The 18624-nt window shown below is 54.7% G+C and overlaps 9 protein-coding genes across 9 annotated transcripts; 4 read left to right on the top strand and 5 right to left on the bottom strand.

The window, feature by feature from the left end:
* Positions 1 to 2007: 2007 nt before the first annotated feature.
* On the bottom strand, positions 2008 to 2339 carry PHACADRAFT_192483 (uncharacterized protein; the record flags this gene model as incomplete). Its single annotated transcript, XM_007392565.1, has 2 exons — positions 2008 to 2025; positions 2076 to 2339. The coding sequence occupies 2 exons, from the start codon at positions 2337 to 2339 to the stop codon at positions 2008 to 2010; spliced, it is 282 nt and encodes a 93-aa protein (XP_007392627.1).
* A 1207-nt stretch (positions 2340 to 3546) lies between these two features.
* On the bottom strand, positions 3547 to 4657 carry PHACADRAFT_138514 (uncharacterized protein; the record flags this gene model as incomplete). The annotated part of the gene is made up of 2 exons (XM_007392564.1): positions 3547 to 3924; positions 3979 to 4657. The coding sequence occupies 2 exons, from the start codon at positions 4655 to 4657 to the stop codon at positions 3665 to 3667; spliced, it is 939 nt and encodes a 312-aa protein (XP_007392626.1). The 3' UTR covers positions 3547 to 3664.
* A 1068-nt stretch (positions 4658 to 5725) lies between these two features.
* PHACADRAFT_250955 (uncharacterized protein) lies at positions 5726 to 7093 on the bottom strand. Its single transcript, XM_007392563.1, has one exon. The coding sequence runs from the start codon at positions 6921 to 6923 to the stop codon at positions 6180 to 6182; it is 744 nt and encodes a 247-aa protein (XP_007392625.1). The 5' UTR covers positions 6924 to 7093; the 3' UTR covers positions 5726 to 6179.
* A 477-nt stretch (positions 7094 to 7570) lies between these two features.
* Positions 7571 to 10028, top strand: PHACADRAFT_250947 (uncharacterized protein). The gene is given in 9 exon segments (XM_007392562.1): positions 7571 to 7724; positions 7810 to 7841; positions 7862 to 8017; positions 8081 to 8123; positions 8153 to 8231; positions 8242 to 8277; positions 8527 to 8726; positions 8779 to 9572; positions 9631 to 10028. The coding sequence occupies 2 exon segments, from the start codon at positions 8894 to 8896 to the stop codon at positions 9885 to 9887; spliced, it is 936 nt and encodes a 311-aa protein (XP_007392624.1). The 5' UTR covers positions 7571 to 7724; positions 7810 to 7841; positions 7862 to 8017; positions 8081 to 8123; positions 8153 to 8231; positions 8242 to 8277; positions 8527 to 8726; positions 8779 to 8893; the 3' UTR covers positions 9888 to 10028.
* A 1180-nt stretch (positions 10029 to 11208) lies between these two features.
* On the top strand, positions 11209 to 11774 carry PHACADRAFT_250945 (uncharacterized protein). The gene is made up of 2 exons (XM_007392561.1): positions 11209 to 11320; positions 11378 to 11774. Exons 1-2 carry the CDS (start codon positions 11263 to 11265, stop codon positions 11635 to 11637), a joined length of 318 nt encoding a protein of 105 aa, XP_007392623.1. The 5' UTR covers positions 11209 to 11262; the 3' UTR covers positions 11638 to 11774.
* Positions 11775 to 13123: 1349 nt separating this feature from the next.
* Positions 13124 to 14117, top strand: PHACADRAFT_192479 (uncharacterized protein; the record flags this gene model as incomplete). The annotated part of the gene is made up of 3 exons (XM_007392560.1): positions 13124 to 13433; positions 13505 to 13801; positions 13861 to 14117. The coding sequence occupies 3 exons, from the start codon at positions 13124 to 13126 to the stop codon at positions 14115 to 14117; spliced, it is 864 nt and encodes a 287-aa protein (XP_007392622.1).
* Positions 14118 to 15378: 1261 nt separating this feature from the next.
* PHACADRAFT_250944 (uncharacterized protein) lies at positions 15379 to 16692 on the bottom strand. Its single transcript, XM_007392559.1, has 3 exons — positions 16351 to 16692; positions 16116 to 16299; positions 15379 to 16058 (listed from the first exon to the last, which is right to left on the bottom strand). Exons 1-3 carry the CDS (start codon positions 16543 to 16545, stop codon positions 15679 to 15681), a joined length of 759 nt encoding a protein of 252 aa, XP_007392621.1. The 5' UTR covers positions 16546 to 16692; the 3' UTR covers positions 15379 to 15678.
* Positions 16693 to 17480: 788 nt separating this feature from the next.
* PHACADRAFT_250942 (uncharacterized protein) lies at positions 17481 to 17777 on the bottom strand (the record flags this gene model as incomplete). The annotated part of the gene is made up of 2 exons (XM_007392558.1): positions 17481 to 17684; positions 17764 to 17777. Coding segments are annotated over 2 exons (218 nt in total), but the record flags the coding sequence as incomplete, so codon positions are not given.
* A 584-nt stretch (positions 17778 to 18361) lies between these two features.
* Positions 18362 to 18620, top strand: PHACADRAFT_192477 (uncharacterized protein; the record flags this gene model as incomplete). The annotated part of the gene is made up of 2 exons (XM_007392557.1): positions 18362 to 18517; positions 18612 to 18620. 2 exons carry the CDS (start codon positions 18362 to 18364, stop codon positions 18618 to 18620), a joined length of 165 nt encoding a protein of 54 aa, XP_007392619.1.
* Between the last annotated feature and the right edge of the window lie 4 nt (positions 18621 to 18624).

The following is an 18624-nucleotide window of genomic DNA, read 5'->3' as shown; positions in this document are numbered from 1 at the left end:
CCACCTTGCGAAGATGCCCCGTTATTCGCTTCAAGAGAGACAACAATACCTACCCTTTCCGGGCTAGTCTGTCGCCGCGGAGAGGCATCTGTTTAAAGACTCCTCTGTGCAGATCTGACTTACTCAACGACTGAAACCATGACGAACGCACAATAAGATGCCACATCCCCCGAGTCCCAGCTCTGGAGTCAGAACACGTACCGCTGCGTCGCAGCTCCTCCCACTTCCACCTAGTCATGGGGTACCCTCTGTACCTGTCCTCGGATATTTTTGTCCTGCAAAGCACAGCCAGCGCGATATCGCATACGCAGCGTCCTGCTGGCAGGACCATATATGCGGACTCTTCTGTGCCCCCACTATACTCTTGGACAACACGGTCCAGATGAGGTGTTGTATCGCCTTCCTGTGCCCTGTGGCACTGCTACAGGCTGTGCGCTCGCACTACTGACCACGACTAACATGGGTAAAGGACGTCTCACGGCATATAAAGAGATCTTCAAGAGTGCATGCCACTTGTTTTCTCTCCATCGCCTGCACTCTCCACAAATAACATATCCATCGTATACAATAACTATACCCCAGCATCTACCTATGAGCACGATATCTCCTGCGATTGTTGTTCCCGTCCTACAACCCGCTCTGGTCAGCTTCGTACGTTCGCAACCTCACGCTCCTCAACTCCGCTGACGACATTTGTTCAGTCCCCGGCGCCATCCTGTACCACACTTGTTTCATACCCGTATGTTGCTTGTGCTCATTCTGCTGTCCCTTTGCTCATCATCTTGTTTTAGACCGACATGGCAAGTCTGGGAAACACCGTGTCTTTCGCAAGCGGTGCTCTACTCTCCGGCAGTCGTCTACCCAGCACCCGCATTAGCGTACCCGATGGTACCTGTGGCGCCTGGCGTGAATCCCTGGCAGCGCTGGTCCTTCGTCAGGCTATGAGTGACTGTGGATGAATGAGTCTACGTCTTCCGCATGGCGCGTTTGTTCGAATCATGTTGACGGCTGGTGAGGATCTTGGCGGTGACTAAATGGTTTCTGTGACATTACACCTTGTATCGTTAGCTGTGGAATACTTGCATATCTACCGAGAATCCCATCCCGTTACAACTTATACCCAGCTTGTTGCCGCCGTAGTACCCTGTCTAGTTTCGCTGGTGCATTGTTCGAGTTTCCGACTCGCTGTCTTGTTCAAGCTGCCTCTACTTTCCGGACCTTGACTAGTACTTGCGCTTTTAGTGTGCTTATATCTACTTAAACTTCAATCTGATATATTTATGATGTTGTTCTACGTGGTCAGCACAAGCGACAGAGACGATGAATGTCCGGGACGTTCAGCAACACTCGTCTTTTTCACCCGAACGCTTGCGAAGCGTCGATGTCGTTATCAAGCGCTCGCATGCTTTGTCCCGCCACTGTGTATCATGTCTTCGCGTTGATTCGATGTAGATGTACCCTGCGTCAGACTGGATGGTGCTCTCCTGCGGTAGCATGAATACACGAGGCTCGGCGTGTCTTAGTAATTAGTGACCGGTTTTGCCGAACCGCCAGTACTGAAGGTGACTGTAGTAGGGCGTGAAGGCCATAGGACTTGCATGAGCTGCTATCAAGAGGATCTCGGCCTTGAGACCCGGGAGGCTATGTATTCAGCAATTATATTCAATAAGTCATATCCCCCTCATCATTTTCTCATCGGATGCATTACGACGGCCCCAGCCATAAACCGTTGATAGGTTTATTCCCAAAAACCTGCGCAGATTTCCGGTCTATCACTTCTCTCCATACCATTGCTATGAAACCTAGGTGATGCCCATGGGTTTCACCTGAGGGCAAAGCTCATTAATGTTCCGACCTTCATACCTTGCCGGATTACTCCTCAAGCATCGCAGCCACCACTGGGCTTCTTCGCCAGGTCAAGCGAAGCAAAACTCTCGCCCGGACGCTTGAGCCTCCCTTTGGTGCACGTACTGATGTTATCAATAAATTAATCTGAAGATACGTACATTACTTCGAATTTTTGCCCTGCGAAAGAAAGATCAGCCGCTGTTCTTATGTGGCAACAGAGATTGTACGACTTGCCTCGGGCCTTGTCGGCGGGCTGCACGGCCTCGTTCAGTCTCTTCCGAGAGCCGACTGCCTCTGATCTGGCTGAACTCGGGCCGCTTCTTCGGGTCCGGGCTCGCCGCGACGAACTTTCCAACGTCCTCTGCGCGCGTCTGCACGAAGGGTAGAGAGCGATCGCTAGGAAGCACCACCTTGCAGTGCTCGATGTCAAACATTTCGATGAGTGGCTGCAGGTGCTCCAGATCCGGTGTTCCGTCAGCGAGGTTATACATGAAAATACCGACCTCATAGATCGTTTATTCGAGCTCGCTCTACTTCATCGCCTCTGCGGCCACTCGGCTTAGTAAAACTCGACGAGATCGTCCGGAAACTGGCGCAAGGAGCACTTACTCGGCGCGGAACGCTTGACTTCCCCCTTAGTGACAGTAGCGTCGAGGAGCGCGAGCTGGCTGCGGCTGCGTGAAAGCGTCAACGTCGACGCCAGCGATGATCGAGATACCGAGTTTGTCGAGGGCGGGGCGATTCAAGCTGCGGGAGAGCATGATGGCCTCGTACTTGTCGGCCTCGACTATGTCCTCCACGATGTGCAGGCCGATTCCTCCGCTTCCTCCTGCTGCTGCGACTTGAATCGTTGTGATAATTGCTAATGAAGTACCGTGTAGATAGCTAGCCGCAATCTACAGCGCGTCGTCACTCTTCGATCCAGGGTGACCACGCCCCCATACTGATCTCCAGCAGAAGTGCGATGGTGAATTAGCTAATGGCTCCAAAAACGCAATGACACATAGCTCCGGCGTGCTATGGTATACGTATGCTCATCTGGATCTTCCGTGGGGTTGCGGTGCTGCAGCTGACGAGGACAGCATGGTGCGTAAGTGCGTCCTGGGCAGCTGATTATCAATAATAATGCTACCTTGGGTAGCCCTCTCCTGTGCTCGCATGCCATGCATGCCACGGTCACCGTATGCCTAGTCTTCAGATATTTCTGGTGCGTAAACTCAAGTACTACTGCGCGCCTGGAAGGACGACGGTGGGCAAGCAATCAACCATGCCGCTTGCGCTGTTATCGCCACTACAAATCCTGGCATGGCATTTCGGCAAAAAACGCCGCGCTGCTTACTTGTATCCTTGACAAAGGCTCGTCTCTAAAGTGCAGTACAGTACTTCTGTTGAATCCCCGTCGGAATCGGGAATTACTTACCTGCTATGTCATCTGCAGCCGGGGGTTTGTTTAGCCCTGTCAGCTACTCACAAACGTTTGTATAATCTCCGTTTAATCTTCTTGTTGCTTTCACGTTACCTGGCACTTGACTCGGTCACCACATTGCCCATCCTTCGACAACGTTCAACAGTATTTGCCTTTCCGCGGGACCGCCGCGAAGCGCCCCGCTTAGTCACCGACCTATTATCGAGCGCTCTTTATATTACGTAAGCTCTCTCTCGAGGTCGGCGTCACATAATTATCTTAGCAGCAAGATTCTTGATAGCTCTCGTGACATGCCCTTGCCAAATATATTGCGAAGACAGTGCTCTACTCAAATTTCGAAAAGTCAGTCATAGATCTTCGTACGATTATTCTCTACAAACGGCGCTCGTTTTACAGGTTCTTTCCCCACCATTCTTGCAGGAAATCAGCAATACACACGGGCTTCACCTGAGGAAAAAGTTCGTTGAGGTTTTTGCCCTCGAATCCGGTCGGATTCCTCCTCAAAGCCTCCAGCCACCACTGGGCCGAGAACTTCTCCCGATCGAGCGTGCCAGACTTTTCATCACGTTGCTCAGGTGATACCTGGTTTCGCGAATTGAGGGTCTCGACCAGTTGCGCCTCAGGGAGGTATGTCACTTCGAACTTTTGACCTGCGAATACATAAGAGGCTGACTTTGCATGTCGACAGAAGTTATACGACTCACCTCGGACCTGCTCCGCGAGCTGCAATATCTCATTCAGCCTCTTCCTGTCTCCCCTCATCTGGCTAAACTCGGGCCACTTCTCCAAGTCCAAGCTTGCCGCAACGAACTTCCCAATGTCCTCCGCTCGCGTGTATACGAGGTACGTGGATCCGTCTCCAGGCAGCGTCGCCTTGCAGTTCTCGATGTCGAACATGAATTCGCGTGGGGGCAGGTGCCCGGTGCCGGCGGTGCCGCTCGCGAGGTAGTTCATGAAGATGCCGACCTCGTAAATTGTGTACTCGAGTCCGCTCTTCTTCGCCGCCTCTGCGACAGGCCACTTGAGACGATAGAGGTCAATAAGGCTGTCTGGGGCCGACCGCGCAGCGAATTCGCTTGGCACGAAGCGCTTCACGCCCGCCTCGACGGCTGCGTTGAGGAGGGCGAGCTGCGGCTTCGTGAAAGTGCTCTCTTCGAAGCCGGAGATGGTGGAGATGACGGTATGCACGCCTTCAAGGGCTTTGGCTAGGGCGGCGTGGTCGTCGTACGAGACGGCGATGATGCGAATGCCGATCTTGGCAAGGGTGGGATGGCTCGAACGGCGAGAGAGCACGACAACTTCGTGGCGCCCGGTCTCAATGATGCCTTCGACAATGTGGAGACCGATACCGCCTGTGCCGCCTGCGACTGCGACTTTGACCATTGTGGTGAGTGTGGAGATAATGAAGCGGCGTGCAGATGCCTTGTAGTTTGCTTTTCGTTCCAAGCTGGCAGTCCACGCCTTTATACTCGCCCTCTAGACAGCGTGCTTAGAGATTGGAGCGAGGCCTCGATGACTCATAACGCTGTAATACGCGCACATAATCGTTTCCGTCGGGCCTCGATGTCATGTGTTGGACATCTATTTTGGTCCCTTCTTCTGCTCCCAGGTTTTTGTGCTTTGTATTCCGTCCGTCTGCTCTTATTAGTGGCTGACGAAGTTCAGTTCCTTACTAAATCCTGCCGAGCCTCTGCAAGCGTAGTCAGCAGAATTGTACTATTTACATACTGATGAGCTTTATGTAACAAGCACACAACGGACAGTCGACCACCGCTAAGCAGTACGCTAGCATGTGCAGATATTGCCGCACACATGGTACGACGATGATAACTAAGCCCATCCTCTGTTCCAATGGCTCTGTCATCATCGACTTCCACCGTGGATGTACGACATGAACGACTCAGCAGAATATTTTCGGCGAACTTTGTCATACCGTGTTTCTCTCGCCCCTGTTGGGACGCTACTAAGCGCAATAGCGAATCTCCTGAGGGCCATTCAGCTGAACGTACGGCCTTATCCGACGAGTCGGTCCGACTTCATGGCAAAGCAGCACTCCTCGGCCCCGATTCCTGTCCGACTAAATCTGCTATGACGAGCACGAGACAAGGCTCGTTTCATTCAGCTATTCATGTAAATTTCCTTTAGCTTAGCCTTATTATGAGCATCTTACAGCCTAGGATCTGACGGGATGCCTCTCTTCCGAAGATCTCCTCCAACTTGCAGCCACCGGGACATATCACGATGGCGGCGATGCTACCTCTCACAACGGTCATCTTCAAGTTGATCCACAAGTCTTTCCTGAATTGTACAGCGCTTCGTTTGCATGTCTTTCATTCTACAGGATACGCGTGCGCGGTATCGGTATAACCATATGCGGACCTTCCCGAACCCAGCTACACCCCATTTGGTGCCGCGCTCTTGCCTCGCGAAAGATTCCTTGCGAGCCCAAGCTCCGACATCTTCCTGCGGCTGCCTCCGTATAGACCGTGAGGGAAATGATTCGAGCATCGCCGTGCCGTGCATGAATCTACTTATACACCACTCCTTCAGTACGTACTGATGTATCATTACCCTCCATAAACGAAGACAGCACATAACAGGGAGAAAAGAGATTTCTGTAAATTCATGTTGGTCACGACCCCAGAGAACTCGTGCAAAATATACTCGATCCAACATCCAGGAAGACGTAAATGCGGCAGATTACCACCACTTCTGCAAGAACTCTTCGATCGGCATAGGCTGGACTTGAGGACAAAGATCGTTGATATTCTTGCCTTCGTATCCCGCGGGATTGCCCTTTAAGACCTCCAGCCACCACTGGGCGAACATCTTCTGAAAATCAAGCGGTTTGTCGCGCCGCTCCTCAATGATCTTCAGGAGCTGTTCCTTGGACAAGTACGTCGTCTCAAACTTCTTGCCTGTAAGGAAACTTTAGCCCGGTCGCGCGGAGTCTCCTGCAGAAATACTCGCCACGTGCGTTCTCTGCGAGCCCCAGGATCTCGTTGTACGTCTTTCGGTCACCTCTCATTTGGCTGTACTGTGGCCATTCGTTCAAGTTGAGGCTGGCCGCGACGAACCGCCCGACGTCCTCGATGCGTGTGTAAACGACGGGCGCGGAGCCGTCGCCTGGGATCGTCGCCTTGCATTTCTCAACGTCAAACATGAACTTCATCGGGGGCAGGTGCCCGACACCCGCGGTACCGCTCGCGAGGGTGTTCATGTATACGCCGACCTCGAAGATGGTATGTTCGAGCCCGCTCTTCATGACCGCCTCCGCGACGGGCCATTTGTTGCGGTAGAGCTCGATGGGGTTGTCAGGGATCGAACGCGTGCCGAACTCGCTCGGCGCAAAGCGCTTCACGCCCGCCTTGACTGCGGCATCAAGGAGTGCGAGCTGCGGTTTCGTGATTGTGTCCGCGGTGAGGCCGCTGATCGTCGAGATGACGGTGTGCACTCCCGCGAGGGCCTTGGCGAGCGCAGCGGGGTCGTCGTACGAGACGGTGACGATCGGCACGCCGAGCTTCTCAAGGACAGGATTCGTGGCCTGGCGGGAGAAGACGACGACCTCGTGCCCGCCGGCCTCGACGATGCCCTCGACGATATGCAGGCCGGTGTGGCCGGTGCCTCCTGCGACGACGACTTTGACCATGGTATTGGGGAGGGCGTGGCCGTGTAGATGACGGGAACACTGGATACATCGTCCGCAGAGATGGTGTGATACTTTTATATCTTTGTACCGCCAGCATGCCGTTTTCTCATGCCTGATGAATCAGGTAGTATCTGCGGTACCGCTGCAGGCGACCTCCCAGCTAGATCATCGGCGGCGTTAGGTTTCCTGCATTGTGTTCGTGCCTTGAAATTAACTTCATGCCAGTGAACCTTCGCTCCCACCCAACATTAACGAGCAGCCTAGGCCCTCTGCTGCGGTTCCGGCGAGTGAGTCATCGTTGAGGCAACTAGGAATATCTTCTATTATTCCCTCGGCATTCGACAGCAGAAGCGACCTGCACATCGCTCAATGCCAGAGCGCTGGTAACGGACTCGAGAACGCGAAGGAAGCGTAGCGTATTGTTTGAAGAGAGCGGAAGTTGCCGAAGTAAGTACGGTTTCTTACTGGAATCAGGAAAGCAGTTGAACAATGTGTTTACCCATCTCATTACGTCATATTCACACGCTCAGTTCAACTCGTTAAGTTGCCGACATTCACCACGGTCTTGACAAACCGAGCTCACACTCTGACTTGACGCGCATGCTCTGAGCTCTCCCGTAATATACAATGCTCGCGTTGGCATACCGCCAATATTGGGGCAACCACAGACTGCTTCTCACACCTGCTGGTGACGCTCTGGGACCCACTCACGAAAGGACACCGAATGTTGCATCCGTGGGCTGAAATGTTCGCGCCTAGGCTGCTACGCTCTGAACAAGACCGTAAGCATACGTCCTGCTCTCGCGTCTAATCGGCACCCGTACCACAACGGACACCGGAGCGCACGTCTACATCTCCGTCCGCGGCACAAGTTCAGATTCGCTCCAAGACCGGTCCGACACACGCTGCGACAAGCCCTTGCACCAACCCTTTCACCCGTCGAACGTTTCTTCCTGCAGGGGCTACTGGAGTCGTCGGATGAGGTGAGGGAGTGGTTGAAAGTAGACGATGTCCTATTCGTTGGAGACGTTGGAGAAAGACACCCTCGGGCGATATTGCAATGTCAGCGTTAACAAGGTGAGATTTTTTTCCCGCCATGATGCTTATTAATCTGATCAATGGCCCAGTTTCGCACACTTGGCAAGGACCCCCTAACGGCAGATGGCTGAATACCGATGCGCCTCGCAGCAACAGGACTGAAGTCAACTTCTTTGACATTGGCTGAACGATGTCAAGTTTGTCGTGTGCTTGTCGTTGTAGACTCACTTGGCCGGGATTCATGAAAGTGTTACATGAGGATGCTGCTAGATGCTACTGCTTTCGTTGGAGTGGGCAACGCGTCCACATTTGGAAGGCAAGTACGTTCAGAGCTACCCTCATCGCCAATGTCAAATGCGTTTCGTAACACGACTTGGGGATTCGACACAAAAAATTAGACGTAGAAGTCAAGGTCCAGGCCAGAGGCAGCACGGCAAGTTTCGCCGAAACTGCCCGGACCCATTCGACTTCTGTGCCCTTGTCGCATGTTAGCGAGCTTCGTAGTCGCCATATCGGAGTTGATGTCGCGAGGAATATGCTTGGTCAGCGTCGTCCCACCAGGCCCGCAGCGGTACTCGTGAACATCAGAGATATCTTGCACCATCGTTCGAACCTTGGGAGGGCTATGGGAACTCGAGAATCAGGGTCTCCTTGTGAACACATTTTCTCAAGGTAGCATAACTACTGATGGCTCATTGACCAGATGCGGACCATGTTGGGCTTGACAACAGCGGGGTCGAAGACCGACGGAAGAACCAGACAGGCGTACGTGTACCACGGCATAGCCGGGCTATGAGTCAGCGAAGGCGCTGTCCAGCACACCATTGTGTCTGCAATGGGGCCCAGTATAAAGGCAGGGGCATATAGGATGGAAGAGGAGCACTACATTGTAAAGCCTCTACACACCGCTTCACTATCACACACTCACAACAATGGTCAAAGTCGCAGTCGCAGGAGGCACCGGTGGTATCGGCCTCCACATCGTCGAGGCCATCGTCGAGGCCGGCAACCACGATGTCATCGTCCTCTCCCGCCGCCCGAGCCACCCCGTCCTCGACAAACTCGGCGTGCCCATCGTCGCCGTCTCGTACAACGACCCCGCCGCGCTCGTCAAGGCCCTCGAGGGCGTGCACACCGTCATTTCGACCATCGCCGGCCCCGGTGCGGACGCCTTCACGGACGCGCAGCTCGCACTGCTCGATGCGGCCGTCAAAGCTGGCGTGACGCGCTTCGCGCCGAGCGAGTTCGCCGCGCGCTCGGCCGCCGACAATCCCATCGAGATCTACCGAGCCAAGTGGCCCGTCACGGAGGCGGTGAAGAAGAGTGGGCTCGAGTACACGATCTACGAGGTCGGCATGTTCATGAACTACCTCGCGAGCGGCACGCCGGGCCTCGGGCACCTGGACCCGCTCACGCTGATATTCGACGTCGAACACTGCAAGGCGACGCTCCCTGGTGACGGTTCTGCGTACTTTGTGCAGACGCGGGGGGAGGACATCGGGAAGTTCGTCGCGGCGAGCTTGGACTTGGACAAGTGGCCCGAGTTCAGCCAGATCAGGGGAGACAGGAGGAAGCTGAACGAGATTGTGCAGCTGGCCGAGCAGGTCCGAGGTGAGCTCGGCAGGCTTTATCGCAGCGTAATGACGGCTGCTGATTATCTCCCTCACAGGCCAGAAATTCGATGTGACGTACTTATCTGAGCAGCAACTACTGGAGACCATCAATTCGAGCAGCCCGGGAACGCTTAAACACCCCGACGAGAGGTTCGCTGCGCTTGACATGGAGAAGATCCTGGCCCAGTGGTTTCTGCAGACCTTGAGGAGCAACCCGTTGGGATTTGAGGGCAAGAATATTAACGAGCTTCTCCCTCAGGTGCAGCCCGTGGGAGTCCCCGAGTTTCTGCAGCAGTGGTGGGGAAAGAAGTAGTAAACTAAACATTCGCGTAGCCCTGTACAGTTTGCCTGCTGAGACCACCGGAACGTTCGTGATACAAATGACGAGAAAATAACGAGAAGCACCTATTTGCGTGTTGTATCGCGACTGTGCGATGCCGGTTTGAATGCACCGCGGTTTTCGAAGTTGAGGCTCTCGCAAATCAGCCGGGCGACGCTATACCAGTGCTTCGCGGCTCCTCCCATGATCTTTACCCCGCATAAGCCTAGTACTACAAGATGAATCCTCTGCTCGACGTACCAATCTTCGCTCGCGCTATCCAGGCCCGCATTCGACGCAGACACGCTGGACGGGATCTGGACGGGCAGCATGTATGTACGAGTCTGGAGCACGGACAACAAGGAGGTGCCTGTGCACCTTTGCGGGAGACTGGATTACCTAAATGTGTGAAAGTAGCGCTATCAGAACGGCGTACGTAGAGCCCGTCGTGCGTTCGCTGTTGCATACCTAAGCTACTTGAACAGATCTAGGGCAGGAGCCTGCGTGTGTTAGGCGGGCAGAGCTATAACTTGAAGTACGTCTGAAATATCTTGTATGACTCATCAACGTTTGCCCACTTCAGAAGATGAAACTGCTACCATGCGCTGCGTGCGTACATCAAACGGTCCCGGCCAAGTTTCCGGCCGAGTCCGGTAATTGAGACATTCACACTGCGTTCGTGCCAGAAATCGCCATGTAACGGGCATCTCGAATTGAAGAGCAAGGGATTGCACTGCCGCTGTACTATCACTCGCTCACCACGGTCAAAGTCGCCGTCGCAGGAGGCACCAACGGCATCGGCCTGCACATCTTCGAGGGTATCGTCGAGGCCGGCAACCACGACGTCATCGTCCTCTCGCGCCGCGCAGACCACCCGGCGCTCGAGAAACTCGGCGTGCGCGTCTTCGCCGTCTCGTACGCCGACCCCGCCGCGCTCGTCGTGGCACTCGAAGGCGTGCACACCGTCATATCGGCGCTAGGGCGCGCGTCGACGGACGCGCAGCTCGCACTGCTCGACGCGGCCGTCAAGGCGGGCGTGACGCGCTTCGCGCCCAGCGAGTTCGTCGTGCGCTCCATCGCCGACAACCCCGTCGCGCTCTTCTGGCCCAAGTGGCCTGTGCTCGAGGCGGTGCGCGCGAGCGGGCTCGCATACACCACGTTCGAGGCCAGCATCTTCATGAACTACCTCGCGATCAGCACGCAAGGCCTCGGGCACCTGAAGCCGCACAAGTACATGTTCGACGTCGAGCGCTGCGCGGCGACGATACCCGGCGATGGCTCTACGTACTTTGTGCAGACGCGCGCGGAAGACGTCGGAAGGTTCGTCGCGGCGAGCTTGGACCTGGAGGAGTGGCCCGAGTTTAGCCAAATGAGGGGAGGCCGGAGGACGCTGAACGAGATCGTGCGGCTAGCCGAGAAGGTCCATGGTGCGTTCTGTAGTCTCTGGTTGTTGCATAGGAATGGCGTCTGATCTTCTCCCGCAGGCCAAAAATTCGATGTGACACACCTGTCCGAGCAACAGATACTCGAGACCATCAACTCGCGCAGCCCAGGAGCGCCCGGACGTCCAGACGGGAAGCCCACTGCGAGTGAGGTTGAGGTGGCTCGGGCCCAGTTGTACCTGCAGATCTTGAGGAGCAACCGGACGGGATACGAAGGCAAGAACCTCAACGAACTTTGTCCTCAGGTGCAGTCCACGGGAGTCCCCGAGTTCTTGCAGCAGTGGTGGGGAAAGCAGCAGTAGAATGAGCATCTGCAGGGTCTTGCAGAGTTTACGTGCTGCTTTTTCGAGACTGGGACCGCCGGAACAACAGCGATACATCTAGCAAGAAAGCTATCAAAAGTACCAAGTAGTCTGTAGGAAACGCGACTAGCATGATGCCCGCCCGAGCACGCAGCCCTCGAGATCGCCAGCTTCACAGATGACTGATATAAGTGACTACGTTATGTCAATGTTTTAGTAGACCAAGCCCCGGGTCATAGCTTCCATCACGTACGTTCGACCTGTCATGGTTGCTGTTTAGGACTGACACTGCAGGGTAAGCCTGGAATTCCCAAGCTATGATATCCATTTCGCTGTTTATCTGACTAGTGGCCTGGTTCCGTAGGACCCACAAGATGTCTTGATGATGGATGACAAGGACGAGGCTTCTACATATGAAGTTGCTCGGGTTGATTGATAAGTTTGGTGTATACATCCCGACTGAGTCAGAGCCTGGGGAAGCTATCACAGTCTGGGTGTTAGACAACTGAATACCAGCGCGCTCACAGGCTCTAGTGATGTGCGGGCCGGGCCTCAAAGCCTCCAAGCCCGCCAAGCCCGGCCCAAAAAGCCTGGCCCGAGTCAAGCCCGGCAGCGGGCTCAAGGCCGGGCTCGGAGCGTAGTCAAGCCCAAGCCCGGCCCGGAAGCCCAGGCTTGGGTGTGCTGGCTCCGTTACCGTTCCCTGAGTTCAGAATGAGGAGAGAGCGACCTAATATGCACATAGAAGACAAAATGTAGATATTCTAGATGTAACGGCTCCCGCCGAGCACGATTGTGCGTCACCATCTGGTGCCTGCCGTAGGCGCACGCTCGTGGACTTCGCTGCGACTCGACTTGTTCCGCAGATGTAGATCTTCTGGAGGTTATAATTTAGTGAGTACATGCAGTATTAATCTACTACACCCAAATACATTCCCTTTTGATAGCACCGGAACACTCGTTGTATTGTGAGCAAGCCCGGGCTTAAGCCCAAGGCTTGGGCCGGGCTCGGGCTCGGCTCGGGCTCAGGGCTCGGCTCGACGTCGCCACAAGCCCAAGCCCGGGCTTTGAGCCCAAGCCGGGCCCGCACATCACTACTTGCTTTTGCCAGTGCCGCACCGCAGGCGCCGTGCTCGGGGCTCATCGTCCCTTTGCAAAATTCAAGTGAAGGGGAGGCAGGCAGAAACCGCGCTGCATGTGAATGCGACCTTGGAGCCTCCCGTTCGCCATGTTCGCCCGCTTGTTTTGTCATAACAGCCTGACATCGGCTAAACAGAGAGCAGGCTAAGCAAAAAGCAGGTTGGGGCTATTAGGCGCACGAACACATTTAGGTGTCTCGGAGGACCCCTCGCTCGATGATCACCACACAGTAACCCAACCATTGCGCTTGCGCTGGAGACTAGTATAAAGGCAGAGGCACCCAGGACAGAAGAGCAGCATCGTGTCGTAAAGCTTCTACACACCGCTTCACTATCACACACTCACAACAATGGTCAAAGTCGCAATCGCAGGAGGTACCGGCGGCATCGGCCTCTACATCGTCGAGGCCATCGTCGAGGCCGGCAACCACGACGTCATCGTCCTCTCCCGCCGCGCGAGCCATCCCGTCCTCGACAAGCTTGGCGTGCCCATCGTCGCCGTCTCGTACGCTGACCCCGCCGCGCTCGTCAAGGCCCTCGAAGGCGTGCACACCGTCATATCGACCATCGGGGGCCCCGGCGCAGACGCCTTCACGGACGCGCAGCTCGCACTGCTCAACGCGGCCATCAAGGCGGGCGTGACGCGCTTCGCGCCAGCGAGTTCGTCGTGCGCTCGATCCCGGACAACCCCATCGCGCTCTTCCGGCCCAAGTGGCCTGTGCTCGAGGCAGTGCGCGCGAGCGGGCTCGAGTACACCGTGTTCGAGGTCGGCATGTTCATGAACTACCTTGCCGCCGGCACACCGGGCCTCGGCCACCTGGACCCGTTCGTATTCATATTCGACGTTGAACACTGCAGGGCGACGCTCCCCGGGGACGGTTCTGCGTACTTTGTGCAGACACGGGCGGAGGACATCGGGAAGTTCGTCGCGGCGAGCTTGGACTTGGACAAGTGGCCCGAGTTCAGCCAGATCAGGGGAGACAGGAGGAAGCTGAACGAGATTGTGCAGCAGGCCGAGCAGGTCCGAGGTGAGCCCGACAGGTTTTATTGTTAGGTAAGAGCAGTGGTTGATCGTCCCACCTCACAGGCCAGAAATTCGATGTGATGTACTTATCTGAGAAGCAGCTACTGGAGACCATCAACTCGAGCAGCCCAGGAACGCTCAAACACCCCAGGGAAGGACTTGCTGCGCTTGACATAGACAAGATCCTAGCCCAGTTGTTTTTGCAGGCATTTAGGAGCAACCAGATGGGGTATGAGGGCCAAAACCTCAGCGAACTATGTCCCCAGGTGCAACCCATGGGAGTTCCCGAGTTCCTGCGGCAGTGGTGGGGAAAGAAGTAGTCAATCAAGCATCTGCATAGTTTCTGTAAAATAACTTATCATTGGATTGTCGCTGAGACCACCGGAAAATTCGCAATGCATCTGGTGAGACAGTAGCGACCGATTCGCTTGTTGTAGGTGGGACTGCGCGCTGCCGACTCGAGCGCGACGAGAGCAATGGAACCGAAAGAGTCTCGGTCCTCGGAAATCCTTTGTCGGGCCCTTAGAGTCACGCTCGGTTGATTCATGGGCTTCTAAACATCAGAATTCGGCGAGTTTTGGTGGATTAGCTTTGACTGAGCACGCGCTGCTGTACCTGATTTGGTAGCCCGCCACTCGTCGTGACCCGTCGCGTATAGGTATCATGCCTGCGGCCGTCCGTAGCATATTATTCAGATGCCGTGTCATTTCTCCAGGTTTCCCAAGCCGTCGCTGGCAGATCCCTTCTTGCTGATATTCAATTCCGCCGACTCTAGAGCTGTTCCTCAGGCTTGTACGACAGCTCAAGCAAACAGTCAGCCACCAGTACGCCCAGCCATCGTACATGCCGGAGCCACCCCCGTCGTTGCCGTTGAATATCCAGAACTTGAGAAAGCTGTCAAAGTTCTGTGGGAGGCAGCATGGGCACTGGAGTGTTGACGAGAAGGCACCTGAGAATCGAGATCGCCGAGAAGGCACCTGAGAAAAATGCTTTCTGACAGATCTTACAGACACCTGTAATGTATGCTCGTATCGGAACGTGGAGGAATGAAGTACGACGGGTGACAGGGAGGGAGATGTACGTGCAGGTCTGGGTGATGCGAGCACAGCGGGAGTTTGATGGCTTTGTGCGGCAGCGCTGTAGTTCTCGCACCTTGTTCATCAGACATTCTTCGTAAATTTGGAACGGCGGCTTGTATCCTTTAAAGACTACTGTACAGGGTCATACAAATGCACACATATTGCTACGAGCCTCCGTCATTTGTATCTGCAAGGTCACCGCCACTGGGAATAATACCAGCCAGTGACATAACGTCAAGGCCCATCTTCTTTACAACAAAATGACGTCCTTGGCATTGCGTTCAGTCTGGGATCAGCGATTATCGGATGCGGTACCATTGCGACAACGGACTTAAAGAAAGGCAGCACACGGGCGGCTCATAATTAGGTTATTTTATTGTGGAGACTGGGCCGTGCATTGTCGCTGCATACATGTACATACAACCATATGCGTTTGCCATGGGGAGACTTCTCTGACGGAGTCCGACCGCGGCCACCGACTCACTCGCGGTCTGTACAAGGTCTGATCACATTGAGTACAGCGGCGGACAGGTGTCTGGGTTCGTAGCCGAGGCTCTGGAGTGATTACACGACTCTGGAGGTGCTGTGTGGTCCTGATGATGCTGGTGTCAGCGCCCGGTACCGCCAGACACTTTCCAGCGCCTCCAGACCCGCTGGGAAATTGCTGATGGGGAACATTATACAAGCAGTGTTACAAAAAATAAATATAGGTTCTTCTAGCACGAGGGGATATATAAATAAACCATACACCATCTCCTTTCCATTTCCCGAGACCCACAAAACCTACATCCCTTCTGCCACATTAGAGGTATGTGACCTGGACGCTCGAGTTCGTGATCGAGACGGTAGACAAATTAGTGCCGTGCTTCTGAATTTCGAAAATGGTTGCGCCAGAGAGGTCGAGAGAACCTGCAGCGGTCTCGGCAGATACACCAGTGAAGTCGACCGTACCAAAATCGGCAAGGGAGGTGTTGAGTTGATCTATGATAAAGTCTGCCTCCGCCATGCACAAAGTGCCGGAAGCGATGACCACGGAGATGGTCTGGTTCGTGTTCTGGTTGGTATAGACTGACGTACTAGACGTCGCATTTGTCGCGGTGACGCTTACAGTAATGTTGTCGCCCTCCGAGATGATGAAGTCCGAGGGGGAGATGGAGCCGCTAGGGAAAGCCGAGGTATCGACTGTGAGGATATAGATGGTTTGTTAGCATGCGAGGAGGGCACGGAGCGCGGACTGACTACTAAAGGTCACTGAACCATTCTGGATGTAGGAGCCGACACCACTCAGGACGCCGCCGGTCAAGCAGAGCTGCCAATCAATGCCGACCGTGCTGCTGAAGGAATAGAGACCAGTCGGATCCTCGCCCTCAGGCACACTAGGCGCCGTAGCCACGAACGACCCGGTGGCACCTGTGATCGTACCCTATGCGGAAGTCAACACACATGTCGCACAGAGACATAAGGAGAGACTCACTGCAGCCCCGGTCACGGCGGCGCCAGCTGCAAATGGGTTGAACTGAATTTGAGAGTTATCCGCCGGATCGGCCCTCGACATGATTTTGCCGCGGGCACGACGAGCGATGCGGTCCTCGCCGCGGGCCTTGGGGGACGGCATCGAGACAGCAGTCGTTGCAGCGAGAGCCAGGACAAGAGAGGTGATGAAGTACATGGCGGTGTGAGCGGTGTGGGGTCGAAAGAGCTGTGAGGCTGTCGAGTCAAGGAAGGCGAGGAATGTGTGGTTTGGCTATGGCGGTCGAGCGAGCTTATATACACCGAAGGCCTGTCCAGCAAGCACCTACGCGCCATGAAGATCCTGCGGTGCACCATCATGCACAGAGCTTCGTGAGGCGGGGCGGGGTCTCATCACGATCGCGGCCGTTGCGACTCAAAATGTCGCAAATCAGGGTTTGCATGGTTTGGCTTAAGACTGACTTTGATGGCGATTTAGACCTTCAGGCATTGGAGGACAGCCTGAAGAGGATCGGTTTCGAGCCTTGAAGCGACGTTTCGGACGTTTCAGACGGGATTGGGTGTGAAAGTGCGACTGAACTCTTACTTTATTCTGTGCTACAGGGCCAGTATACATGTGAGTCAGGACCTCTGATACCGCTATAAGACCTATGGTACTGTGAGCGTAAGCATGTATACTAAGCATGAGTAATCAGATGTCGTATTACTACAAGATAATAAAGGGATCATGTGATGATATTCCCATTAGTCCGTACAGGGCAATGACGTAATCGCCCAGTTCTGACATTGGGTTGACACAGCAGCCAAACTGGATGCAGGTTTTGCCTTACTGTACCAAGACAAGAGCAAAACTCGCAACCTACATTTGTCTGTAAAAGATACCGTACTGGATACATGTCACAGTTCAAAATTAACGCTCACGCGCGTTTCATGGATGCCCCGCCCCCTCACTTCACACCCCCTTGAAGCGTGCCTGAATCGGCTTCAGTTTGGACTCGCTTTGACAGCAGTTTGACATTGGTTGAAGAGACTGGCACGGTTTCGGGTCTTAAAGCGACGAATCATGCAGAATTTCCTGTCTTCCAAGGCGGCTCGCACGCCAATGTCCAGTCTAATGAAGTGGAGCAGAGTAACAGCTGTGAGCGTGGTGCTTGGCGTGGTGACACGACCGGCTCGCAGTCAACGCGGTCTGGAGCAGAGCGTGTCAAAGCGCCCATAGCGAAGTCGATGAGGTATGGGACCCTAGGAGGCGGCGCAGAGGCCAAGCCGGCGTGTTTCAGGTCGAGGTAGCGGGAGAGTGCTCTAGGCGTCGAAATACGACGAGGACGATAGATTGGGCTATATTGATCCCAAACACATTTCACACAGGGTATGTACAACTACTTTCTGCATACTTTCTGCTAGAACAACTTTTCACTGGGGATTACGCATTATGATTATGCCCTCGGAGCTTCTCGTGAGCCCGGCAGAGCCCAAATATTGCGAGTGCGCTGCCCTCCAAATTGGGAAAGCGCGCCGTATCCATGCGCTGCAGGCCACGATTTGGGCACTTATTATGCGCCGCTTGAGCTTCTATATCGCTGCTGCATGCTATTTATAGTAAAAGTATTCAGTTCATGTTCTTAGTTCAATTCATATGACCTACATAAGCATACTGCCGAATATTTAGTGCATGAAGATACCTAATTGAGGTAAAGTGTATTTGCGGAACCGTCCTGTATCCACATTATCCTCATATAAAATAAAATTACAGCTAATAGAGAGAATAATGTTATTCTCGACGGTCTTGGCCAGGCAGGGAGCAGGTCGAGTGAAGAACATGGTTAGGGTTATTGGGCGCCCTGAACTCGGGCATCTCGGGCATCTCGCGGTGATCGTCTAGCGAGGGCCCACCGCAGTACCTATCACTGCGTCTGCGCCGCAGACCAGTATAAACGCAGAGGCACCTAGAATAGAAGACCAGCATCAAATAGTAAAGCCTCTACACGCCGCTTCACCATCATACGCTCACAACAATGGTCAAGGTCGCAGTCGCAGGAGGCGCCGTCGGCGGCATCGGCCTCTACATCGTCGAGGCCATCGTCGAGGCCGGCAACCACGATGTCGTCGTCCTCTGCCGCCGCGCGAGCCACCACCCCGTCCTCGACAAACTCGGCGTGCCCATCGTCGCCGTCTCGTACGCCCGACCCCGCCGCGCTCGTCGGGGCGCTCGATGGCGTGCACACCGTCATATCGACCATCGCCGGCCACGGACGCCTGCAACAGACGCGCTAGCTCC

This window comes from Phanerochaete carnosa, assembly GCF_000300595.1.
Source record: "Phanerochaete carnosa HHB-10118-sp unplaced genomic scaffold PHACAscaffold_2, whole genome shotgun sequence".
NCBI classification, from domain to species: Eukaryota; Fungi; Basidiomycota; class Agaricomycetes; order Polyporales; family Phanerochaetaceae; genus Phanerochaete; species Phanerochaete carnosa.
This window is presented reverse-complemented; position numbering and strand designations above follow the sequence as displayed.

Coding starts and splice junctions, on each gene's coding strand:
- PHACADRAFT_250955 (XM_007392563.1), bottom strand. CDS start 6,923: ATGGTCAAAGTCGTCGTCGCAGGAGGCACCGGCCACACCGGCCTGCAT.
- PHACADRAFT_250945 (XM_007392561.1), top strand. CDS start 11,263: ATGAGGGGAGGCCGGAGGACGCTGAACGAGATCGTGCGGCTAGCCGAG. Junction 11,321..11,377: donor GCTAGCCGAGAAGGTCCATG/GTGCGTTCTGTA, acceptor CTTCTCCCGCAG/GCCAAAAATTCGATGTGACA.
- PHACADRAFT_250947 (XM_007392562.1), top strand. CDS start 8,894: ATGGTCAAAGTCGCAGTCGCAGGAGGCACCGGTGGTATCGGCCTCCAC. Junction 9,573..9,630: donor GCTGGCCGAGCAGGTCCGAG/GTGAGCTCGGCA, acceptor TCTCCCTCACAG/GCCAGAAATTCGATGTGACG.
- PHACADRAFT_250944 (XM_007392559.1), bottom strand. CDS start 16,545: ATGTACTTCATCACCTCTCTTGTCCTGGCTCTCGCTGCAACGACTGCT. Junction 16,300..16,350: donor CCGCCGTGACCGGGGCTGCA/GTGAGTCTCTCC, acceptor ACTTCCGCATAG/GGTACGATCACAGGTGCCAC. Junction 16,059..16,115: donor TGGTTCAGTGACCTTTAGTA/GTCAGTCCGCGC, acceptor ATATCCTCACAG/TCGATACCTCGGCTTTCCCT.